The sequence below is a fragment of the Lonchura striata genome, chromosome 9 (genome assembly GCF_050655825.1).
Source record: "Lonchura striata isolate lonStrDom1 chromosome 9, ASM5065582v1, whole genome shotgun sequence".
Lineage (NCBI taxonomy): Eukaryota > Metazoa > Chordata > Aves > Passeriformes > Estrildidae > Lonchura > Lonchura striata.
The window spans coordinates 9,101,047-9,120,866 of NC_140711.1; the positions used below are offsets into that span (position 1 = coordinate 9,101,047).

A 19,820-nucleotide genomic window follows, 5' to 3' on the forward strand; every position below is an offset into this window, starting at 1 on the left:
TGTTGTGGAGTGCATTCATGTTCCTCTAAATGGCACAGCAGTCCTGGGCTCCATGCTTTTGTCTCAGAGAGTTGCCAGTAAAACAGGTACTTGCATTGTTAAGGGCTCTGCTGAGCTAAATCCCTGAATTGATCTGTGGGAGACAAAATGTGGGGGCCCTGGAGGGAAAGACTGAAGATGTAGAATGTAGGAAGCAAGATGTCCATAGAGACAAGAGGAAAATGTTTCCAGCTGTTTCCATTGCTAAAGGGGGGATAATCTCCTTTGAAACAATTGCTGAGACACCAAAACGTGGATCTTGCCTTCCCAGCCCTCTCACCTGTGGGTGGCAAGGGAGGCTGGAGGTGGCTCCCTGCTCTTTGCTGTGAACCAGAGGTCACTTTGGCAGTGATAAGACTGGCAGCAGTCACTGATTTATTGCAGAAAAGAAAATGCATTGCCATAAGTATCTATTAAAAGAACATTTATATAATTGGAAAATTTGCTCAAAGTCTGCAAATTGCAATTGGATCATAGAAAACATTGCATTGAGGGCATAAAATCAAGGATTAGAAGCTCTTAAATCTCTAGCTGCCTTACTTAACAGAGAGAGGCATATTAATGCATTTCCAGATTTTATAAAAATCACTAGACATTCTTTAGTTTCAGAGAGCTTAAAGGAATTTTTAAATACAGTTAAAATAACATTTCAAATATTTTAGACTAAATTAAAATATTTGCATTTTTTTAACCCTATCTTCCTAATAAAAGAGATCAATATATCAAATTTTTGTCCATACTGTTCTTGTTGCTGCAACTAAGTTTGACCGCAGTATAATATTTTATATTAGTAGTTCTGTTGAGGGCAGAGAGAAAGTAAAGGCTGAAATCTCACTATGATGTGGGTTCAAGTCAGGTGTTCCTCATGGCCTGCCTGTCAGAGCAGGTAGAGGGAAAAACAGGAAAGAAGCTGAGGATCTGGGGAGGCTTTGGGGGATGTATTGAGATCCTGCTGAAAAGGAAGAAAGGTGAATTCCTAGTGTAAATAGAAGTTACTGCTTAAGTACAGAAGGGTGGGGATTTCAGGCACAAATCCACAGAAGGGAGGTCCCACAAGTGAGATAGAAATACATTCTTGCATAAACACAGAAACAACATCCTGTGTTTGAATATGAGCGTGTTCCACTGGCCTTTAAGTCCTGAAGCTAAAACTGATTTGTTGCTGTAGAGAGTGAAAAATAACACCCAATAATGCAATAAGATATGAGTAGTAATGTAGTGAGGAAATCAGAAGAAACCTCTCCTTTCTTTGTCCCTATTTTTAGCCTGACAGAGTGGCTTTCCTCACAAGTCTGCAGAAATGCTGTGTGACAAGAGGGTGGGCACCAAGGAAAGATTAGGGCCAGTATCTCCTTCTGAGTTACAGAAAGGCAGATTTATGGGTTGGGTCTGTCCTTATCAGGTTGATCTGGTTTGTAGCTTGGGTATTAAAATGACTTACTCTGGACAAATCCTTACTTTGCTTAGAACATTAAAATGTCAGAGAGTTTAATATAGAGTAATTGGAGAGAACCCTACTTGAGAAAGAGTTAAAATGGAATTCTTAAAACAGATTTTAAGACTGCTGTGAACCCTTTTTGTCTGTCTTGAATAAGTGTGTTCCACTTTAATGAGATTATTTTGAGGCTCCCATCAGGTTTTATGCACAATTTTCTGCTGATTTTCCAACAAAAGCTTCTTTCTGTTTTTCAATAGAATTTCTTTTCTATTGGGTTAACGGTAATGTCTTTATAGCTGATCAGATGTAGTCAAGTTAACTGGCACACAAATTATTGAATACACTTATTGTTCTGATTCATATATTCACACATTTATTTCTTTAAATGTATATATATATTTGTATAGCTCAATCATGTCAATATTTATTTTTTTCTTTGGCTGCCTAATCTAATGCTTGCAAGAGCATTTCCTTTCCCCATCTCAGGGTGGATGCAGTTGTACAGTTTAAGGGTATTATTTTCCTGCTGTTTCCTCTGTGAGGAGAAAGGAATGAGAAACCATTCAGGAGGAAGGCAAAAAAGAGAAGGGTAAAGGCAACCTATAGCTTAGCATCGTTTGCATACCCTGTAAAATTCAATTCAACCAAGTCCACCCCCCGTTTTTATGAAAGAAAAATAACACATATCTTAATTTTGCACTTCAGCTTTTGTTTCTCCCTAGAGAAAGGGGGTTATTGTAATTCCAGCTTAGTGGAAATATATAAGCCTTTTTCTCATCTTGTGCATAAAACTGATATCCCATGCAGTTGGGACTGCTTATTTATTTCTTATTAATTCATTTCAGTTTTTATAAGTCAACCGAGCATTCAGCATTTGTAAAGTGATTCTGGAAAATTATTTTGCATAAGTAATAGTAAACACTGGCATTGCTTCCCGGCAGGGAATGAAAATGATTCATGCAATTCCCAGTGGCCTAATGAACAGAAACAGGGACTGAAGCCATGAATAGCTCATTGGCTGGAGTTTGGCAGCAGAAAAAGCCACGTTGATCAGCTGTGCCTTCACCAGCAGGCATCTCCTGAATCAGTGGGAATTGCTCACTGGGAGGCACAGAGGGGCACAGAGGGAAGATTTGGCACCAAATGTGGAGCAGGGGGAGACGGAGAAAGAAGAAGACCTCATACCAGGAAAAGAAAATTAGTTGTGAGCAGTGTTCTGCTTTCTCCTATTAATTCATCAAGATTTGTAGCAATGCCAGAAAGTTTTATATTCTGTGAAGCTCTCCAGCAAGCTTCCAAAGTACGCCTAAGATTTCATAGCCTATGCAAATTCAGTTCTCCTAGGTCTGCCAAGTTCTTGGTATTTAAATGGGACCCCATTACTTCAAACAATTTTGCTGTCAGCCATTACACAGGAAATTCTTCCTCCTTCTCTTGTTTGTTTTTAAGCAAATCCAGTTTCAACTTAATTGTAATTTAGAATTTTGTCTTTAAAAATCAGCCTGTAAGCCAATGAAATCCGTCTATAAAAACATAAATAACAGAGGTAATCAGAAATTGAAAATAAAATACATGAAACAAAATCTCATCAAGTGATGAACTGACACAATTTTCTCATTTCTCTTTTTGTTTCACAACAGCTAGATTGTCAGATGACTCATCTGCTTTGATTTAAAATAAGATGTGTTTCTGTAGAGCCACTTACTTGTATCACTGCCTTTTGTCAGTGAGAATTGGGCAGCCTTTCAAAAAGCTGTACGAGTTAGAACAGTTTGGAGTTCCTCTTGCAGTGCTGAGATATTTTCTTTCCTTCACATCGAGTGTTATTGTTTCAGTATTTGTGCTGTGATGCAAAGGCCATTGTGGAGAATGCGTTTCCATTGACTGCAGGAAACTTTCTGTCAGTCTTTCCAAAGACTTTGACTCATTCTGCCAACTTCAGAGCCAGAATTTGGGCTCCTTTACCCCTTCTATGGATCCTGTTGGCTGTATCTACAGAATCTCTTACTTCAGATTCAGAAGAAAATAAATGAATGCTGGTGTTTAAGCACTTGAGTAATCCAAATTGATGCTCTTAATCAGACTCAAAGGAATCAGATCCTTGCAGAGGAAGGAGGATTTCCTGCCCTGAGCCAGCTTGACAGGGGAGGGCTCTGGGTATACATGGCATTTCTGCAACCTGAAGCAGATTCAGTTCCCTCTGATGCTAAGAAAAATAACAGTGCAAGGAAACAAATTCCCATAAATTCTTACATCATTTCAAAGGGAAATATAAGTCAAAATTTAGGTAATTTGAAGGGATAATGACTATTAAAGCAATTAAGAATGAAAACAAATAAATAAACAGCACAATATTATGAAGATAAAAACATCTAATAGGATGGAGAATGGGAATAAGCAGTGAATAACATAGAGTACAGAGAAATAAAACACTAATGTAGAAATTTTTATACTACCCTGCAGCCCAGGTGGTTGTTTCATGTAACTCTGTAGAGTTTTTTACCAGTAATAATGAACAACTGTACTATAAAATGTATGGCTGTGCACATAACTACCATGAAAGCTGCAGGAAAGACCATTAGTAATTATTATGAACTTTAAAAAATACCTCAAAACACCAAAAAACCTCTATGCTTTTGCTATCTGCACATGGTAGTCATCTTGGCTCAGTGAGCTCATTAAAAAAATAAAATGGTTTTGTTTGATCATGATGTGAATTATATTCTACAGGGACTCCAGTAAGTGCTCCCTAAGCCAAAACCAGTGTGTGAAGCCCATGTTCTTCTCATAGGGTGGGAAAACAAAAATTAAAATAATCACAGAACTTTATATACCATACCAACACCTTCCAGTTTGTCACTTTTTAATATTGCAGTGTGGCAACAGTTACTCAATACAGGATAACTGCAAATGTTTATTTTTTACAATAGAGTTATCCTGATTTATTGGGAAGACAATTATGTTTAGCTGGTGCCATTAATAATTAAACATTTCCATTGGTTTTCCAAATAATTGCCAAAACAAATGTGGAGGCTTTTAATTTTCCTACCTCAAATGATTGCTTTGCTCTTCCCAAAGGAGTTCTTTGCAGCTTTTCTGGATGTCTCAAGATCATATTCTTCAGCTTTTTTCTTTTCCCATAATCTGCTCTGTAAGGCTGCCTGTTAGTTTATAACCAACAGAAATTGGAAATGCTGCAAATAACCAAGCTAAACATTTGAGACCACAAAGAGATCAGTAACATTTGAAGCAAGTTTGGGCAAATTATCGAGATTAAACCATCATGGGCGCATGCAAAATTGCTTAGAAAATCATAATTTTTCAATGTTAAAACAGAAGGAGGTGCTGAGAAGCATTTCAATGGGTAGCTATTCTGCCTATAGTATTATTTGATAATGCAGTAAAGATGTAGATCAAATAGAGATATATGGGTTATGTTTGCTAAATCTATATAGACACCAAGCAGGCAGGGAGTGCAATTTGCTGTGTTGCTACAGAGAAAATGCACCATGGATTGTTTAGGTCCTTTTGGATTCTTTGAATGCCCTTAGAGGAAAAAAGGTCTGGATGCAATTTTAGGTCATGCCCTACTATGAGCTTTGTATTGAATAAGGGGTGTACAAATGAAGTCAAAGCCAGCAGTGAACAATGTTTGGCAAAATTAAAGTAAAATATCTTGTCTTTCTCATGTAGTAAAGGTGCTCTGGTGGACCAGAAAGGTGTGTTCTTTCCCTTTAGAGGAATACTGAAAATCTGGATGATATTTATTGATTGCTGAGCCAGCAAAAGTTATAGCTATCAGTGTGCCAGAGACTTCAAATGAGGTCAGAGACATTTATTTTAACTTTAACTTGTGGGGTCACTGGGTGCATCTTTAAAATAACTACTCTCCAGACCTTGTCTGTATTACATCACAGAATCTTGGCTTCTTAAAATGAAGGGTTGAGCTGTCTGAACCACATGGTAAATTTTAGTTAAAAAACTTGAAATATTTGCATTGTGAATCTAATTCTGGTCTAATTTACTTTGTTGAATGTATTTTATCACAGCAGAAATACCTTTAAGGATCAATAGCAAATTGCCTTTCTAAAGAAATATTCTCTTTCTTGGTGTCTCTAAATTAATTATCAGGAGGGTTTTTATGGAGAACATGGATTACCTACAAAAGCCCCAAAAAGCAAAACAAATCCAAGTCCGAAATGGTTCTGGATAATATAGTTAGCAAAAACAGCTTGAGATTTCTAGACTGCAGTCATACCTTTGCAGCCACGTTACTCAAACCCAAAAGCTGTTATTGCTTTGCTTTGTTTTTGTTCAGTAGAGCACAGCCATGTAGATCAAACTTCAGCTTCTTACTTTTATCTCTATGCTCATATTTCAGTGCAAATTAACTGTTGTCTTCATTTGAACAACTTAGGGATTCTATAATCTTCTTTTTATAAATATTATTTTGTTTATTAAATAGCTAAGCTAATACAACAAAATAGCACAAAGAGAGGCAGCTGAAGAATTGCAAACAGAGAATGATTAGGAGATCAATAAACACTCCAGTAATTCTGAGATGACTTTAAAGTGACCTTCCAGAATAAAAAAAGCTCAAAGCTTTGTAGGACACACACATCTTAAATGATAGTTACTGTGCCAAGAACATTTGAGTAGGTTAGTAATGTTGATTTAGCTATCTTAATTATGTTGAGCACTGCAAGTCATAGAATAAAAAGAGCAGTGGTGAGAGCAAAAGAAGCACACACAGTAAAAAAATACTTGTGTAAAAAAGAGAATGAAAGAAACAAAGTGAAATAATAAAATGAAGTAAGGGGGTAAGGACTAAACAGAATAAACTAACATTATGGCAATGTTCAACCAAAGCCTCCTGTATAATTCCAGTAAAACAGAATTCCATTCTGAAGCATTTCAGCTGCCTGTATCACTGGCAATGAGGCTGAAAGCCAGAACTCTTTCCTAACGATGTGAGAAATGATGCCTTCAGCCCCTCCAGTTTAAACTTCCCCTATGAAGGTGTGTGCTTTTTTATTTATTTTATTGTATTTTGAGGTCAGTTATGTACAGAAAAAAATTTCTTGTGCTTTCATTGAATTTTCCTGTAACATATGTTTTCTCAAGACTGGCAGAAATATTGCTTGATTTTCTTTAAATGTTAATGTTTCAAGAGACTCAGTCTTACACATGCAGAAGGAGCTTTCACTCCACTTATAGTATTTAGTATATAATGTTCCAAAAGATCCTGTTTTATGGAACATACAAAACTGGGAGATTGGAGTGGGTGAACATACAGAGTTCATGTTTCTCATATTTTTAAATGCTTTTTGAATGTAGAACTTTTTTCAGATACTGCTGCTCAGACAGGTCCATTTTCCTTTACCCTGGATAAACTTTATGAGAAAATTGCTATTCTTCTTTTTGACAAATAGTTGAGAAAGAGAGACAAAAGGGTTTTGGTTTTTTTTTTTTTTTTAGTAAGTGTTAAGCTTCTCCAGGAAAACCACTTCAATTAGAGGATGTCAGCATGCATGTCAAATCAGTTCCATCTTGAACTTCCAGGTAGGAATAGCCTTCAGGAGGCAGCTTAATTGCTACTGTTTCACAGTGTGTGGCTGGGAGTTGGCAGTGTTTGACTAGGTAAGCTGTATTAAAAATTGCTTACAGCAGAGATATTTGGGAAAGTCATGAACCACTTGGCAACAAAATGGAAACAGAGAACAAGTTACTGAATTATGGCTTCATTTCAAACTGTTTTCTAGTGATAGGTCTGAAGAAACCTTCTCAGCAGAAAAAAGGCCAAGGGATTAGGGAGATGATGTCAGCCTAGGAAAAAAAAAAAAAAAAGAAATTGGTAGAGGTTTGCTTATTTTTTCTTTTTGTCTTAGGAAAATAATACCAGACAACCACTATTGCGTTTCCAGCTTCACACCCCAGTGAAACAGCACATTTCTTTTCATGTCAGATGACATTTTCTGTTAAGCTCATGACAGTTTAATTTCAGTTAACCACTGCTAACAGCAAGAACACACAAAGAAAGGAGACAGTCCCACAGTTATAGGCTGTATATGTAAATTAAGTAATCCATTGTGTTGGGTCATTGGGGAGGTTGTTGATTATTAAAAACTAAAAAAAATGTTCTTCCCCCATCCTTGTGACAACCTTTCTGCCTGACTGACACTTGTAAAACATTTTGTCTATAGAAATGCAAAACTACCTGAGCCTGCAATAAATTGAAATGGTGGAAGAATGAAATATTAAGCCATAATTTTGTTGTTGATTCATTATTCCAGGTGTATGTCTGTAAACTGACTCTGTTCTGAGGTTTAACTATCTTTTTAGTGTCCCTTTCATTTTGTTCATTTTCAGATGATAACATTAACAGAGTTAGTGCTATGTAAACACATTGTAGTTACCTTCTTATTGTTTTTGGAGGTGGATAGGATGTTCTGTATGGTGCTAGAAAATAGGAGATTCTGGAATGCAACAAACACCTGAAAATCCTCTTGTGCTATAGGAGTGGTCAATTTTTACAGCTTTTTAATTGCTCTCTATAATTTTAAGCTTTATCCAATATCCATCTTATAGAAATGTCAGTAACTGTCCTCTCTACTTACAGGTAGAGACGAGCACAGTTTCTTCCTGAAATCCTGTCAGTGTGAGCTCCTCTGTAACTTCCAAGAGTCTTATTGTTTAGAAGTATCTGCCAAACCTGTAAAAATTTACCACTATTACAAAATTTATCATTACGACCAATTATCATACTACCAAAAACCAGACAGATAATTTCCACAAATATCCAATATAGAACTAAATAGGGATACTGTAGGTTGATTTGGTTTTGTTGCTGATCATGATTCCAGACATGCACCTTACACAAAGAAATTTTAATATACAATTTCTCAATAGGTTAATGTCAGATAATGACTTTCTGCTGGGAAACACCATTATTTATGGATAAGGAAAGGAAAAGTTTCTATGTGCAAAATTGAGAAAAAGGAGGGTGAATGAAGGAAAGCAACAAAGAAGACGAATCAAAGTGAATCCTAGAACCCTGCACCTCTACCAGCACTTTAGTTTCTCTCAGTACAGAACATTTCTGTATTTATTTAATGGGGCTGTGTTTAGAAAAATTAGGAGATCCAAATGGAGTGGGTTTCTTTGAGAAAGAAATTATTATTTCTACAAAATTAAATACCATTCATAAAAATATGGGAGAAATAATGTTTGCCTCAGAGGAATGCCTTCTGTCATTCTCATTCATGCTTGACATCCTGTGCTGAAATTAGTCCCATGGAATTAGTTATTAAAATCTGTGTAAAGGCTCTCACCAACTTTTCATTGTGCCCTCAAAATGGGTCTCTGAAATGTATAGACTGCTCAACAAATGCTTGGCATCTTATAAATAATAGACCAGTCATTAGAAACATGCAATAATATTGTTATAACAATATGATTGTTGTAATGCAGATCATTTACTGGGCACTCTATACTTACGGGAATTATATTTGTGTGGCATAATCAAAGTCAATGACAATCTTTCTCTTGATTTCAATAGGCTTTGGATCAGGCTATTTGAGAAGTACCATTAGCTGTCAGATGTGGTTTTGAGACTATATGTATCAATCTGATTAATTAGTAGCAATCTAAAATGTTTTCATGAATGGTTTCTTCAAATTCAGGCTTGCATAAAGAGCGCTGTAATATCTCATTATTGCAGTTCCTCCTACACCCTTTTAAGTTCCTTTTAATTCTCACTTGGTAGTAAATTTAACCTCTCTACCAACATAATTGATTAAATAACAGGCATTGTAATGAAATTCCAGTTAATTCTTTCTGCATGCAAAGCTGAAAAGGGATTAATTACTGTCAAGGAAACTTCTGGATTCATCTTTCTCAGATGAATTTCTTAACGAAGTAAGAGTTCTTTTAATCTTTTAAACTTTTCCAGTTGGGTTGTGCTGTGTAAATGAAAGTGCTCTTGTATTATTTCCTTTTAGCAGTGAGGCAGCAGTCAGAGGTGACCCTGAGGTTGGTGCTCCCCTGGAAGCCTTTCCAGACATGGTTTGTACCCAGAACAGGATCTGCTCCTTCCTCTGGCAGGGCATTTCATATGCTGGGGATTGACAGCTGTGGTGTTCCAATGGTTGGGCCAAGAAGAAAACAAAGTCTACATTTTAATCCTGACATTAGCACTCACTGGCATCAGCTTCATTGTGTCAGTATTATTTAAGAGGAGCTAGAGCTCTGCAGCTTTAAATAGTTGTACAATATTTCAATTTAATCCGTTTTTTATTACAATGTCTCCTTTGAAATGTGATCTGAAAATTATCCACCAAGCAAAGCAAAAAATCTGATTAGAAATATTTTTTGCAGAGTTTTGCTCTTAACTTATTGCTTATTAATTGAAGCAATGAATTCGGTGGCTTCCATCATCAGCCAATTTCAGCCTGCTAAGGAGCATGAAATTTTAGCTTCATCAATAAGTTTTCCTTTAAAGAAGCTATATAAAAATTGATTACAATGAGTACTGTGTCTTTACCATTAAGAAAGATAGTTTTGTTTTCATAATAAAAAAAATTAACTAGATTTTATTAACTGTTTTCTTAAACCCCTGAGGCTGATCATATTTTCCCTTTGCTTATATTTTAGCAAAGTACAATCATATAGAAAATTTGCTTATTATCTTTCATTAGCGCATTAGCTGAGTTAGACTAATAATCTTTGATTGTAAAATCTGCCCTTGCATATTATTTTTTAACTTGTTCTTAGGTGTACTTGATACAATGCTTATATTTTCTTACTTCCATGAGTCTTGTACCAACTTGCATATGAGTGAAGGTGTCACAGACCAAATTTCTCAAAAGATCTATTTTTGTTCTAGTACTGGGTTTCAGGATAGTACATTATGAAGGGTTTTGCAGAAGTTTATTACAGTCTTGAAAAAAATAAACATTAAATTCTTTGAAAGTATAGGAAAGGTCTCTTATTATTTACTGTTACTTTTAGTGCTTTCTCCTGGGTGGATGTGGTTCCACTCTGTGGTTTCCCTTTTGATTCTCATTCCCTCTCCCTTGGTTTTGGGAGTCACTTGAATTGTTTTTTTAATTCCATCTTCTGTCATCTCCATCTCCATCTCCTTCCCTCCTCAATACTTATATATACTAGAGACACTACAGTAATTCAACTTAAATCTTCTGGTATCCTTGTCATGCCACCTCTGACAGCCTAATGACTCCAGGCTTCCCAAATTTCTTTATAGAGAGGGAATAAGAGAGGGGCTGTGCCTGCTTAGCTGGCTTTGGGCAAGGAGTTGTTTCTCTGTAGTAGCCATGCATCCTTTCACAGCCAGGCTGTTTGAGGGGCTATTTGGGCTATCAGGGATTGAGTTTAAAAGTGCATTTGCATCCATTTGCATCCATTCTGTAAAGGACTTGCTTTACATCACCTCAAAAAAACCTCCTGCCCTTGTAATTGCCTTCCATGATCCCCAGTTTTGATAAGGAGGTTTATAAGGTAGCTTTAATATTTTTTCTTTGTGCCTTGTCCTCTCTCCTTCTTTTCACCTGTTCCTCCAGCTCACAGATCTGTGTGCTTGGCAAATTCTCCAGGCCTTTTTTGCTGACTTTGAGCCATTTTAAGTGTTGTACATGTGTTTTCTACTTTCTCAATGAATGCAGCCTACAGAATACCCTCACAAACCTTCACTCTGCTCCTCCTTTCATAGTATCACAGGCAATAAATAGCTGGGCCCAGCAGTCTATTTATGGAAAGCAAAAAAAGCCTCTCAGTGGGATGCCAGTGTCAGTTTTTCATGGAGTTTCCAGAATGTCATTTTCTTGGCATAAATGTTCCTGTAATTAAGTATTCTCCATGCAGCAAAATTGATTCTCCATTCTGCAGTTTATAAACTTCAGCATTTCTCTGAGAATCCCCAGCTCATCTGCAGAGCACTGTGCCTGTTTCCCTAGGCATGTTCCAGTTTCATGTTACTAATAGAAGCTTGTTTAAGAGGAAAAAAAAAGGCTATTGAAATATAATCAGACACTATGTGGGTTGTTATTGTATCAATTTTATTCTAATTATGTTGTTGGCATCCACATGACTCAAGCTGAATCTAAAAAAATGTTGATAGAAATAATCCTTGCAGTGCAAAAAGGAATCTGCTGAGAAAATATATGAATTACTATGCCATGTACCTGAGTCTAAATAAAAATGTATTTTAGCTTGCATTATTTTTAGTCAGATAAAATAGTAAAATGAAGATGAGTCCTTAGTGAAAATTGCATTTTTTGTATACATTACCAGGTATGTATAAAAGAATGTAGGATTAGTTCCACAAACCTGAGCATATGTAGTCTTCTGTCTCTTGGATGTATTCACATAGACAGATCAAAAGGAGAGTATGGGGGCATGATATATTTTGTATATATTTGAGTATATTTTGCTTTGTCAGTATAATCAGTGAATCAGGTTTGGCCTATGACATTCATACCTTTTGTACATTTTATCAGTTAATTTCTAAACATCTTGGTCTCACTACCATTTTTGATGTAATGGAATGTGCCATTTCTCCTGAGCAAAACCATTCTCTGAGCTAAACCTGCCCTTAGAAGTTTCTTAAACCACTTCATAATAACTATTGAAAAAAAGTCATGTTACAGAAACAGGAGAAAAAGATGATGTTTGCTGATTATTTTTAATAATTGAACTGGTTTTAAATTATTTTAAGGGATATGGAAAAGAGAAAGGAGGGGAGGGAATATCTTGTGTGTGCATCTGTTCCTATGTATTTTGCACAGGGCTGTGTTTTCAGTGTTTTCACTGCCTTTTAGTGGGGTAAGTAAAATGCAGACATTGGGCTACTTGATGTAGACATTGGGTTACTTGATATGTCAGATGGGGATTTGAAAGTAGAGTGTGATTTAAAGTGTTCATATGTATAACCAGGGCACTGATCCTAGTGGGCTGTAAGAATTTGTCTCCTTTTCTTGCCTCTTCTCTCCTGATGCTGCAAATAGTATATTGGAATAATTTATTTCACGCTGAAAAGGAAACACCAAGGAAAACTTATGTGTTTACTTATTTGTCATTTGTTTGTTCATTTAATTATGTTTTTCTATGTCAAAATTACTTAGATACTTTAGTCCTGAAAATCTCATTAATGCAAACTATGCTCTCCTATTCTCCAGCTGGGCCAGGTGAAAGGGCAGTACTTATCAGCTGGCTGCCAATTTAAAAAACTGTTCCAATAGGTGATCTTTCCATTGTTGCTGATCCTGCATGGTTTTATTATTTTTCCTGCTGGGAGAAAAACTCTTTCTCCTGCTTGAGGATTTTTATGATGCATGGTAGCTAACACTGATTAGTACATTTCAAAGAAGGAAGGTTTGCTGTCCTTTATTGCTCTAAATGTTGCATGGTAATCCATGCCAATGGTTTTCTTTTTTTTGGGTCATCATCCAGGTATCCCTTGCACAGAGGAATACATGTGTCTTCATGGACCAGCAAGGAAAGTTACAAGGAAAATACTCACAAATTTCTTGTTTGCCATAAAATATTGTGAGTGAGAATCCCCAAAGGAAAGTTTTTATCATGGTCTTGGAGTCATGCTGTTCATCTGCTGTAAGAATGAAAAAAGTGATGGTCTTACTCTTCTAACAGACATAAAAATAAAAGCAGTTTCAAGTTCCCTTTGTTGGTCCAGACTGAAGTAGATGGGACCTTGCAGCAACCATCATCCTGTCTGCTCACAAAAAGTGAGAATGCTGGGATTAAAAGAAAGTCAGGGAGGAGAAAGTGTTCTTGTGACCTAATGAGACCTAAATGCAGAACAGCAAACAGAGAAGACAGCAGGGAAAATTCCACCCTCTGAGGGTAAGTTCGCAGTAAGTGCAAACCATCTACCATTGTTTGGTCCTGCCTGCTGCCAGTCAGGCAGTAAAACTGGCTGCCAGTGAGGAATGATTACAGCTTGAGTTCTGTGATTGCTCCTCTTTGCTGGAGAGTGTTCATTAGGAGCAACATTACTGTTCCATTCTTTCTTTTAGCACTGTAGGATGCTACTTGATTTTTTAATAACTGTTGGGGAGGCAGAGGGAAATCTGGGAATTCATTGTAAAGAGGTCTGTGATAGTTGTTCTTTTTAATTACATACTTTTAAAATGCCTTGGAGTCAACAAGATTCTTTTTTTCCAATCTCCCTAACTTTTCTAACAAACTATTAAAACTAATTTTGCTTCTAGGCTTGTGAAGCACTGTGGGTGGGAAAGCCAATTACATCAATATTTTATTTTTAAAAATAGTATGTATTTTCCCCCATCAAGACCTGTTACATTTCCAGCAGCATTCAATACAATAGAGTACTGTTAAATATACCATTGGCATACAATCAACTACCATTTATTCTACTGTTGAGTGATTTGTTATAGTAGATAGAAACCATTCAATACCATTGACAAACAACAGACAGTCCATAGCTCCAAATTACTGTTAGACTATTTTTGTAATGAATGGAGACTTAATTTCAGCTCAGTTTTCTTGTGGGTGCCAGACACAATTTTGCAGAGCAGAGCAACAGCTTTATTTATTAAGGCTTGCAATGCACTTTTGTCTAATTACTGCTGACTTGTCAGACAATAGTCAATGACCTTCATCAGGAAAGGTGAAACAATTCCTCTCACCTGATTCTCCTGGCCAAACAGCTTCCAAGAAAAACACAGGATTGTCTAATTGATTACCTAGGAATCTTACAAACCAGTAGTGTTTGAGAGGCATTTGAGGTCCAGCTGTGTTTTAGATATAGACATTTCCCTTGCTATCACAATACTCTGGCAAAAAAAAAAAAAAAGGCATTGTGAAGTTTTTACTCATGCCTGTGTTAGGAGACTCAAGGGTCCACTCTGAAGTGTTGATTTTGTGCAAAAAAAATTATTCACACTAATGGTTTTTTGAGATCAGACCAAGAGCACTGTATAATTTAATTCCATCCATGCTCTGTAAAGCAAAAGGTATGAAGAACACTCACAGGTAGATTGCCCTGCCTTACCAAGGCACATCTGGCACACAAGTGTTGGGTGCCTTTTTATTTCTGGGTTACAGCCAGTGTTTAAGTGAAGTAGATGAGGGGAAAAAGAGCAGAACAGTTCTCATCTATGTGCTCTAATCTGTAAACTAGAGTTTTGTATACTGATAAACCTGTACAGAACAGCATCAGTGATTCCTCTGTAGTTCTTGTTCCTATCTCCCAACTCAAAAACTTTCCATAAAACCTCAAATTTTCTAAAGTATTCTCCATCCCAATTAATGCAGAAAGATTTCCAGTTAAGTCTAGATATTCTTTCAGAAATGACTTTAGCACTAAGTACCTCTTTGCAAAAGTCCTTACAAAGTTTACAGAGTCAGTTTTATAACACTGAAATGATCAGTCGTCCTCAGCAGTAAGAACTTCTTTTGATTTCATTCTTTTTGGGGAAACTGTAGATTGTCTCCTCTTGTGTTAAGGGCAGAAAGATCCAGATATTGTTGACAAAGATAGTTCTGAAGCAATGGAATTGTATATGGAATGGAAGATGGTTACAAAATGGAATATGGTTGCCTTATTAAAAGGCCTAAATGGGTAGCATGTGACTGGGAATGATATTGCTTTTCTTAAAAAGAAAACATGTGCCAGTTGTTCAGAATGAAGACTTGTACATACATCCTCAGTTGAAAATAGTTTATTAATTTGCAGCTATTGAAGATATGTTCTACTGATAATGATAAAATGGGATCCACACCCACCCAGCGATCAGTTTTTTCAAGTCATCAAATGCATCAGACACCTTTGTTAAACAGAGAGACAAATGTGCTCTGATGTACTGTAACAAGGAGAAGCAGGATAATATGGTCAAAGCTGTAGAATAAATAGAAATGCTGAGTAAATGTGTTACCACAGCAGAAGCTATTAAAAACAAACTTAAAAGTTTTAATAGTTCTGCCTAAAGGATTACTTGATCAAATAAACAGCTTATTGAGCCTGTAACCATAATAAGGTTAGAGTCCATTATAAATTAGAATAATTTTATTCTCTGGAAATATTAATGCTATTTCAGGATCCTGTAATTCAAAAAAAAAATATCCTGTTTTGTAACAAAAAACTAAATTTAAATACACTATTTGAATGTAATCTGTCAAGTCTTTTAACACCTGGTTCTTCAGGTTATTTACTGAATTACATAGAATGTTGAATCAATAACACTGATAAGGATTAAACTAATTGGAATAACTGAGTTTCGATAATTTCTTACTGATAATATTTTCTTCCTGAAGAGAAAAGCTAAGGACACTTAGGCTGGATGCTCTGAAATATCACCACAAGGACTTTGCAGTCAAAGAATGCTTTCCATCAAAATGTGGTCAGCTTCAATAGCAGGATCGTTTGGGGATATATAACCACCCTGAGGGGCATGCTGGCTTCACTAAAATGATCCAAAACAAACTAAAAAGGAAATATTTTGTCCTTTAAGTGAAAAGGAATTTCAGTTATCCTTTAAACTGTAGAACAAATGGAACAATGAATGTAACTGGAGTTTTAAATGCTGTCGAATGGTCTGTAACTCTTCATGCACTTCTGAAAAGAAAAGTTAGCTACTTCCTATGTCTGTGCCTGGAACCCAGCAGCCTTCAGGAATATCTTCTCCTGCTGTAACAGTTGGAGAGAGCAGGCAGCACCAACTAAATAACCCATTCTGTCCATATTGTGATTCTCCACAAGTATGACATGCTGAGAAAGTACATTTCAGTAAAATGTGATGACTGAAATATATCTGAGCAAATTATAAAAACACCAGTAAAAATATTGTTAAATGGAGAAATAATAACTGCATTGGGTAAACAGTTTCTTAGATATCTCTTGATTCTAAAGAAGCACAATACAATGAATAATTTCCCAAGGCAAGCAGTGTGCAGTGCACTGGTCCCTCTACAAAAGAAAGGAGAGGCAACCTCGGATTCTCACAGTGCAATTTGCTGGCTCGGGTGACTGCTCCTCCCCCAAAGCAGAGACACCTGTGTATGTCTTGGGATACATTAAGGGGGAGCTAAAGGAACCTTTGTGTAACATATAGGTCCCTCTGCTTCCACCCACTCATGTCAAGAGCCAAAAATCACTCACTGGCATCCAGGGCTTAACCACTCTTGATACAGAGACTTACAACTGGGGGAAAGGTGGGAAGGGGTAACTTTATTTGCCAGGATGTCTGTGGGTCTATAGGCACATTTTAGAGTGTATATATCTATATCTGTCTCTTTCTCTCTATATATATTTGTTTATCCCTATTGGGCTTACCAACTTTGGACACTAGGAGTTGATGTAAATAAGAGAGAGATCCTAGAAACTAATCACAGGAATTGGGATGTAAAAGTGCACTTCTTAAATATTTTCAGGTAATTTTTGTTTTCCTGCTTTGACAGGAAGAAGTACTGAAGAAAAAATTCTCTAGGTGTGAAAAGTCTCTTGTATGGCCCAAGTTACATCTTCCAAAAAGCTGTAAGGGATTTTGAGAAGTTGCTGTGGCAGTGGGGAGTTACCTGCTCAGGGAGTGCTCACAGTGAGCCATAGACATTCAAACATAGTTCTGTGAAATCTACAGCTCAAATCCTCCTGAATTACAGTTTCTGTTAGAAAAAAAAACAACAAACAATCAGAGTTGGTTTGGCAATAGAGCTGTAGCTCATAGCCAGGCCATGTGAAGCACAGGATAGGGCAGGTTCAATGTGAGCAGTGTTGAGAACCTGCACAGTGCTCTGCTGCAAGGCATCAGGCACAGCTGGACATGCAGCTGCTGGACTCCAGCTGGATGGATTTGGGTCTAGACCTGGCTTTGGGAAGGTGCAGTTTGGGGTCCACGTTGGAACCAAAGCATTTCCACCTTATGTGTCAGCTTTTATCCAATGAAGGTGAACCATTTTTCCTTCCTCTCCTATGGGCAATATAGGGAATGTCAGGAACTCTTTTCATCAAAGCTGTGGCAGATTGAGGTAATCAGGCTTGGAGAACCTAGTGCATCAGTGTGGGAATCCAGAGCTTCCCTCTGGCTGCCCTGGCAGGTCTGGGACCCTGGCAGGGGGTCAGGAACCCCCTGGACAGAGCCCCAGAGACACTGGCTGTGATCTCTGTCATGGAAAAGAGTTTTCAGTCTTACAGAAAGAATTACAAGCTCTGAGTATTTGATATAAGTAATAATTAAGTGTGGCACAGGTGCAAAAGTAAAATTTTAGGATTCTAGATTGAGGGTCCAAAGGGGACAAGATGGAGGAAATTGGGTGTGCCTTGTCCTTTTTCTCCTTCTTCATGCCCTCCATGTTTCACTGTGGTGTTGGCATTTTTCTGTTGGTTCAGGCTGGGGACACACTGTCCAACGTAGGTGACAGATATTGACACGTTATTGTAAATCCAGCCCAGGGAGTTTCTGGTATTTAATGTTTGTAACATCCCACTGAGGGCAGAGCCCCACACGCTGCCCTGCAGGACAGAGCTGGGCAGGGCAGCAGAACATGTGAGAGATAAACAGAATAAACAACCTTGAAACCAGCACAGACCAATTATGGCTTCTGCTTTGGCAGCGGGGCTGAAAGACAGAGACTTTTACAATCTCGGAATCATCAATAGCTCAGATTCTGACACATCAGGACATCACTGATGTGGGGGTCTCCTGACAGGAAACAGGTTAGGGACCTATGCTTTTCTTTAAAAAACCCCATACCAAACAAAAAACACTAATGAGCTTTTGTCTAGTTGTGGGGAAGAGCTGTGACTGTATGCACTGTGTTACTTTGATGAGACATTTACTAATTGAAGTGGGGAGAAGTGAAGGCTGAATAAAACCATTTTTCATTCTTGTTGGACCTGGACAGAGGAGGAATAAATGCTGCTGGTTTGCATAAGGGAAGATTTGAAGGCCTCAATTCAAGGGAATGGCTGAAAACCCTACTGGTGAGATCATCTTGAGCTAAACAAACACATTTCATATGGTATCACATGTTTTTTTTTAGTCATGAAAGAAACATGGGCTTTTTAGAAGAAAAGCAAAATAAAAAAGCCCTGCTTTAGTAACTTGCATGAGTTTGCTTTCTTCTCAAGGTCAAAGTCAGTCTGTTGTTTGTCTTTTCATTTAATAATATCCTGAAATAAGTAACTGGGAAAACAAAAATAGAACATACATCAATGAAAAATACTGTGTACAGCAAATCCATTTTGGCAGGATGGGAATTTGTAACCAGCTCCATTTAGCACCTACCTACTGTTTCTCATTCATTCCTGCTGTCTCTGTGCAGAGTCTGACAGAATTTTGTTCATACTGCTGCTTTGTCTAAAACACTTTCCATGCCTCATTCACTTGCCTCATTCAGTTGCCATCACTTTTCCACTGAAGCAGGTTTTTTTCCTCTCCTTGATTTCTGCCTCCAAATTTCTTTCTCCCTATGTCATTATTTAAGCTGTATGAATACTTTACCAACTAGTGAGCTTAAGGATTAATAAGATTTCACTTAAAATATAAGGTTTAGTCAAAAGCCTGTGGAAATGAGAGCCTAAAACTAAATATTTAATAGTGGCATTACCATGCAATATGTACAAATAAATATATGTATTATAAATATATGTACATATAAATGGAAATGAGCTAAAAAAATCCCAAAGCTTCTGAGGTTAGAAATCTTATGTGTAAAACTGCAGTATTTCTTGTTCCTTGTGCATCATTCTAGAGCAGAGGTTAAAATTTTGTGTGAGAGGTTGTGAAATTTTAAAATATATTTTAATTTCCAAATGAGACATAAAAATTTTATTTCCGGAATAAGACATGTTATAATTCTCCTCAAAATAATCTTAAAATAATTGTTGCATTTTGATAAATGAAATAATCTCTGCTCCTCCCCACTTTCTTAATAAAATGCACAGGCTGAAATGAAAGCCTTTTTAGAAAAAGACACTAAAAGGTTTTCCTATAAAATAGGACAGAAATAGTTCTTTTTTTTTTAAACCACTGTGGTCTTCCATTCCTTTTTCAGGCTTCAGTTGAACTGCAATGTATGATCAATGTTTCCATGCAGTTGTCAATTCTTCTAAAGTTCTCTCTTCCTTTTTCAATTAATCTGCTTGTTTTAAGAACAGGGAAGTAGAGGTGCTAAAATGCAGTACCACCTCCTTGGGAGTACTACTGGATTTAAAAAATTGTAATAAGATCATCCCTCAGTATTAGATAAAAAAATCTTCCTCCTCATTTAATTTGGCTTTCCCAGTAAGAAATCTTCTATGAGCCCTCCAAACAACCAGGAGACCTCCCGTATGTCGCATATCCCCTAG

General features: G+C 37.0%; 1 protein-coding gene across 39 annotated transcripts in view; it reads left to right on the plus strand.

The window, feature by feature from the left end:
- LOC146766630 (uncharacterized) overlaps nucleotides 1–19,820 on the plus strand; it is a 250,204-nt gene that overhangs the window by 30,560 nt on the left and 199,824 nt on the right. For 28 of the 39 annotated variants that reach the window (XR_014957185.1, XR_014957178.1, XR_014957180.1 and 25 more), the window contains one exon: nucleotides 1–19,820. This exon is cut by the window's right edge. Coding sequence is in view for 7 of the 39 variants with exons in the window: in XM_085587122.1 (XP_085443248.1) it covers nucleotides 1–86; nucleotides 12,944–13,047 (190 nt within the window). In the remaining 32 variants the exon portion in view is untranslated. The other 11 variants (XM_085587122.1, XM_085587120.1, XM_085587134.1 and 8 more) reach the window with 10 other exon arrangements.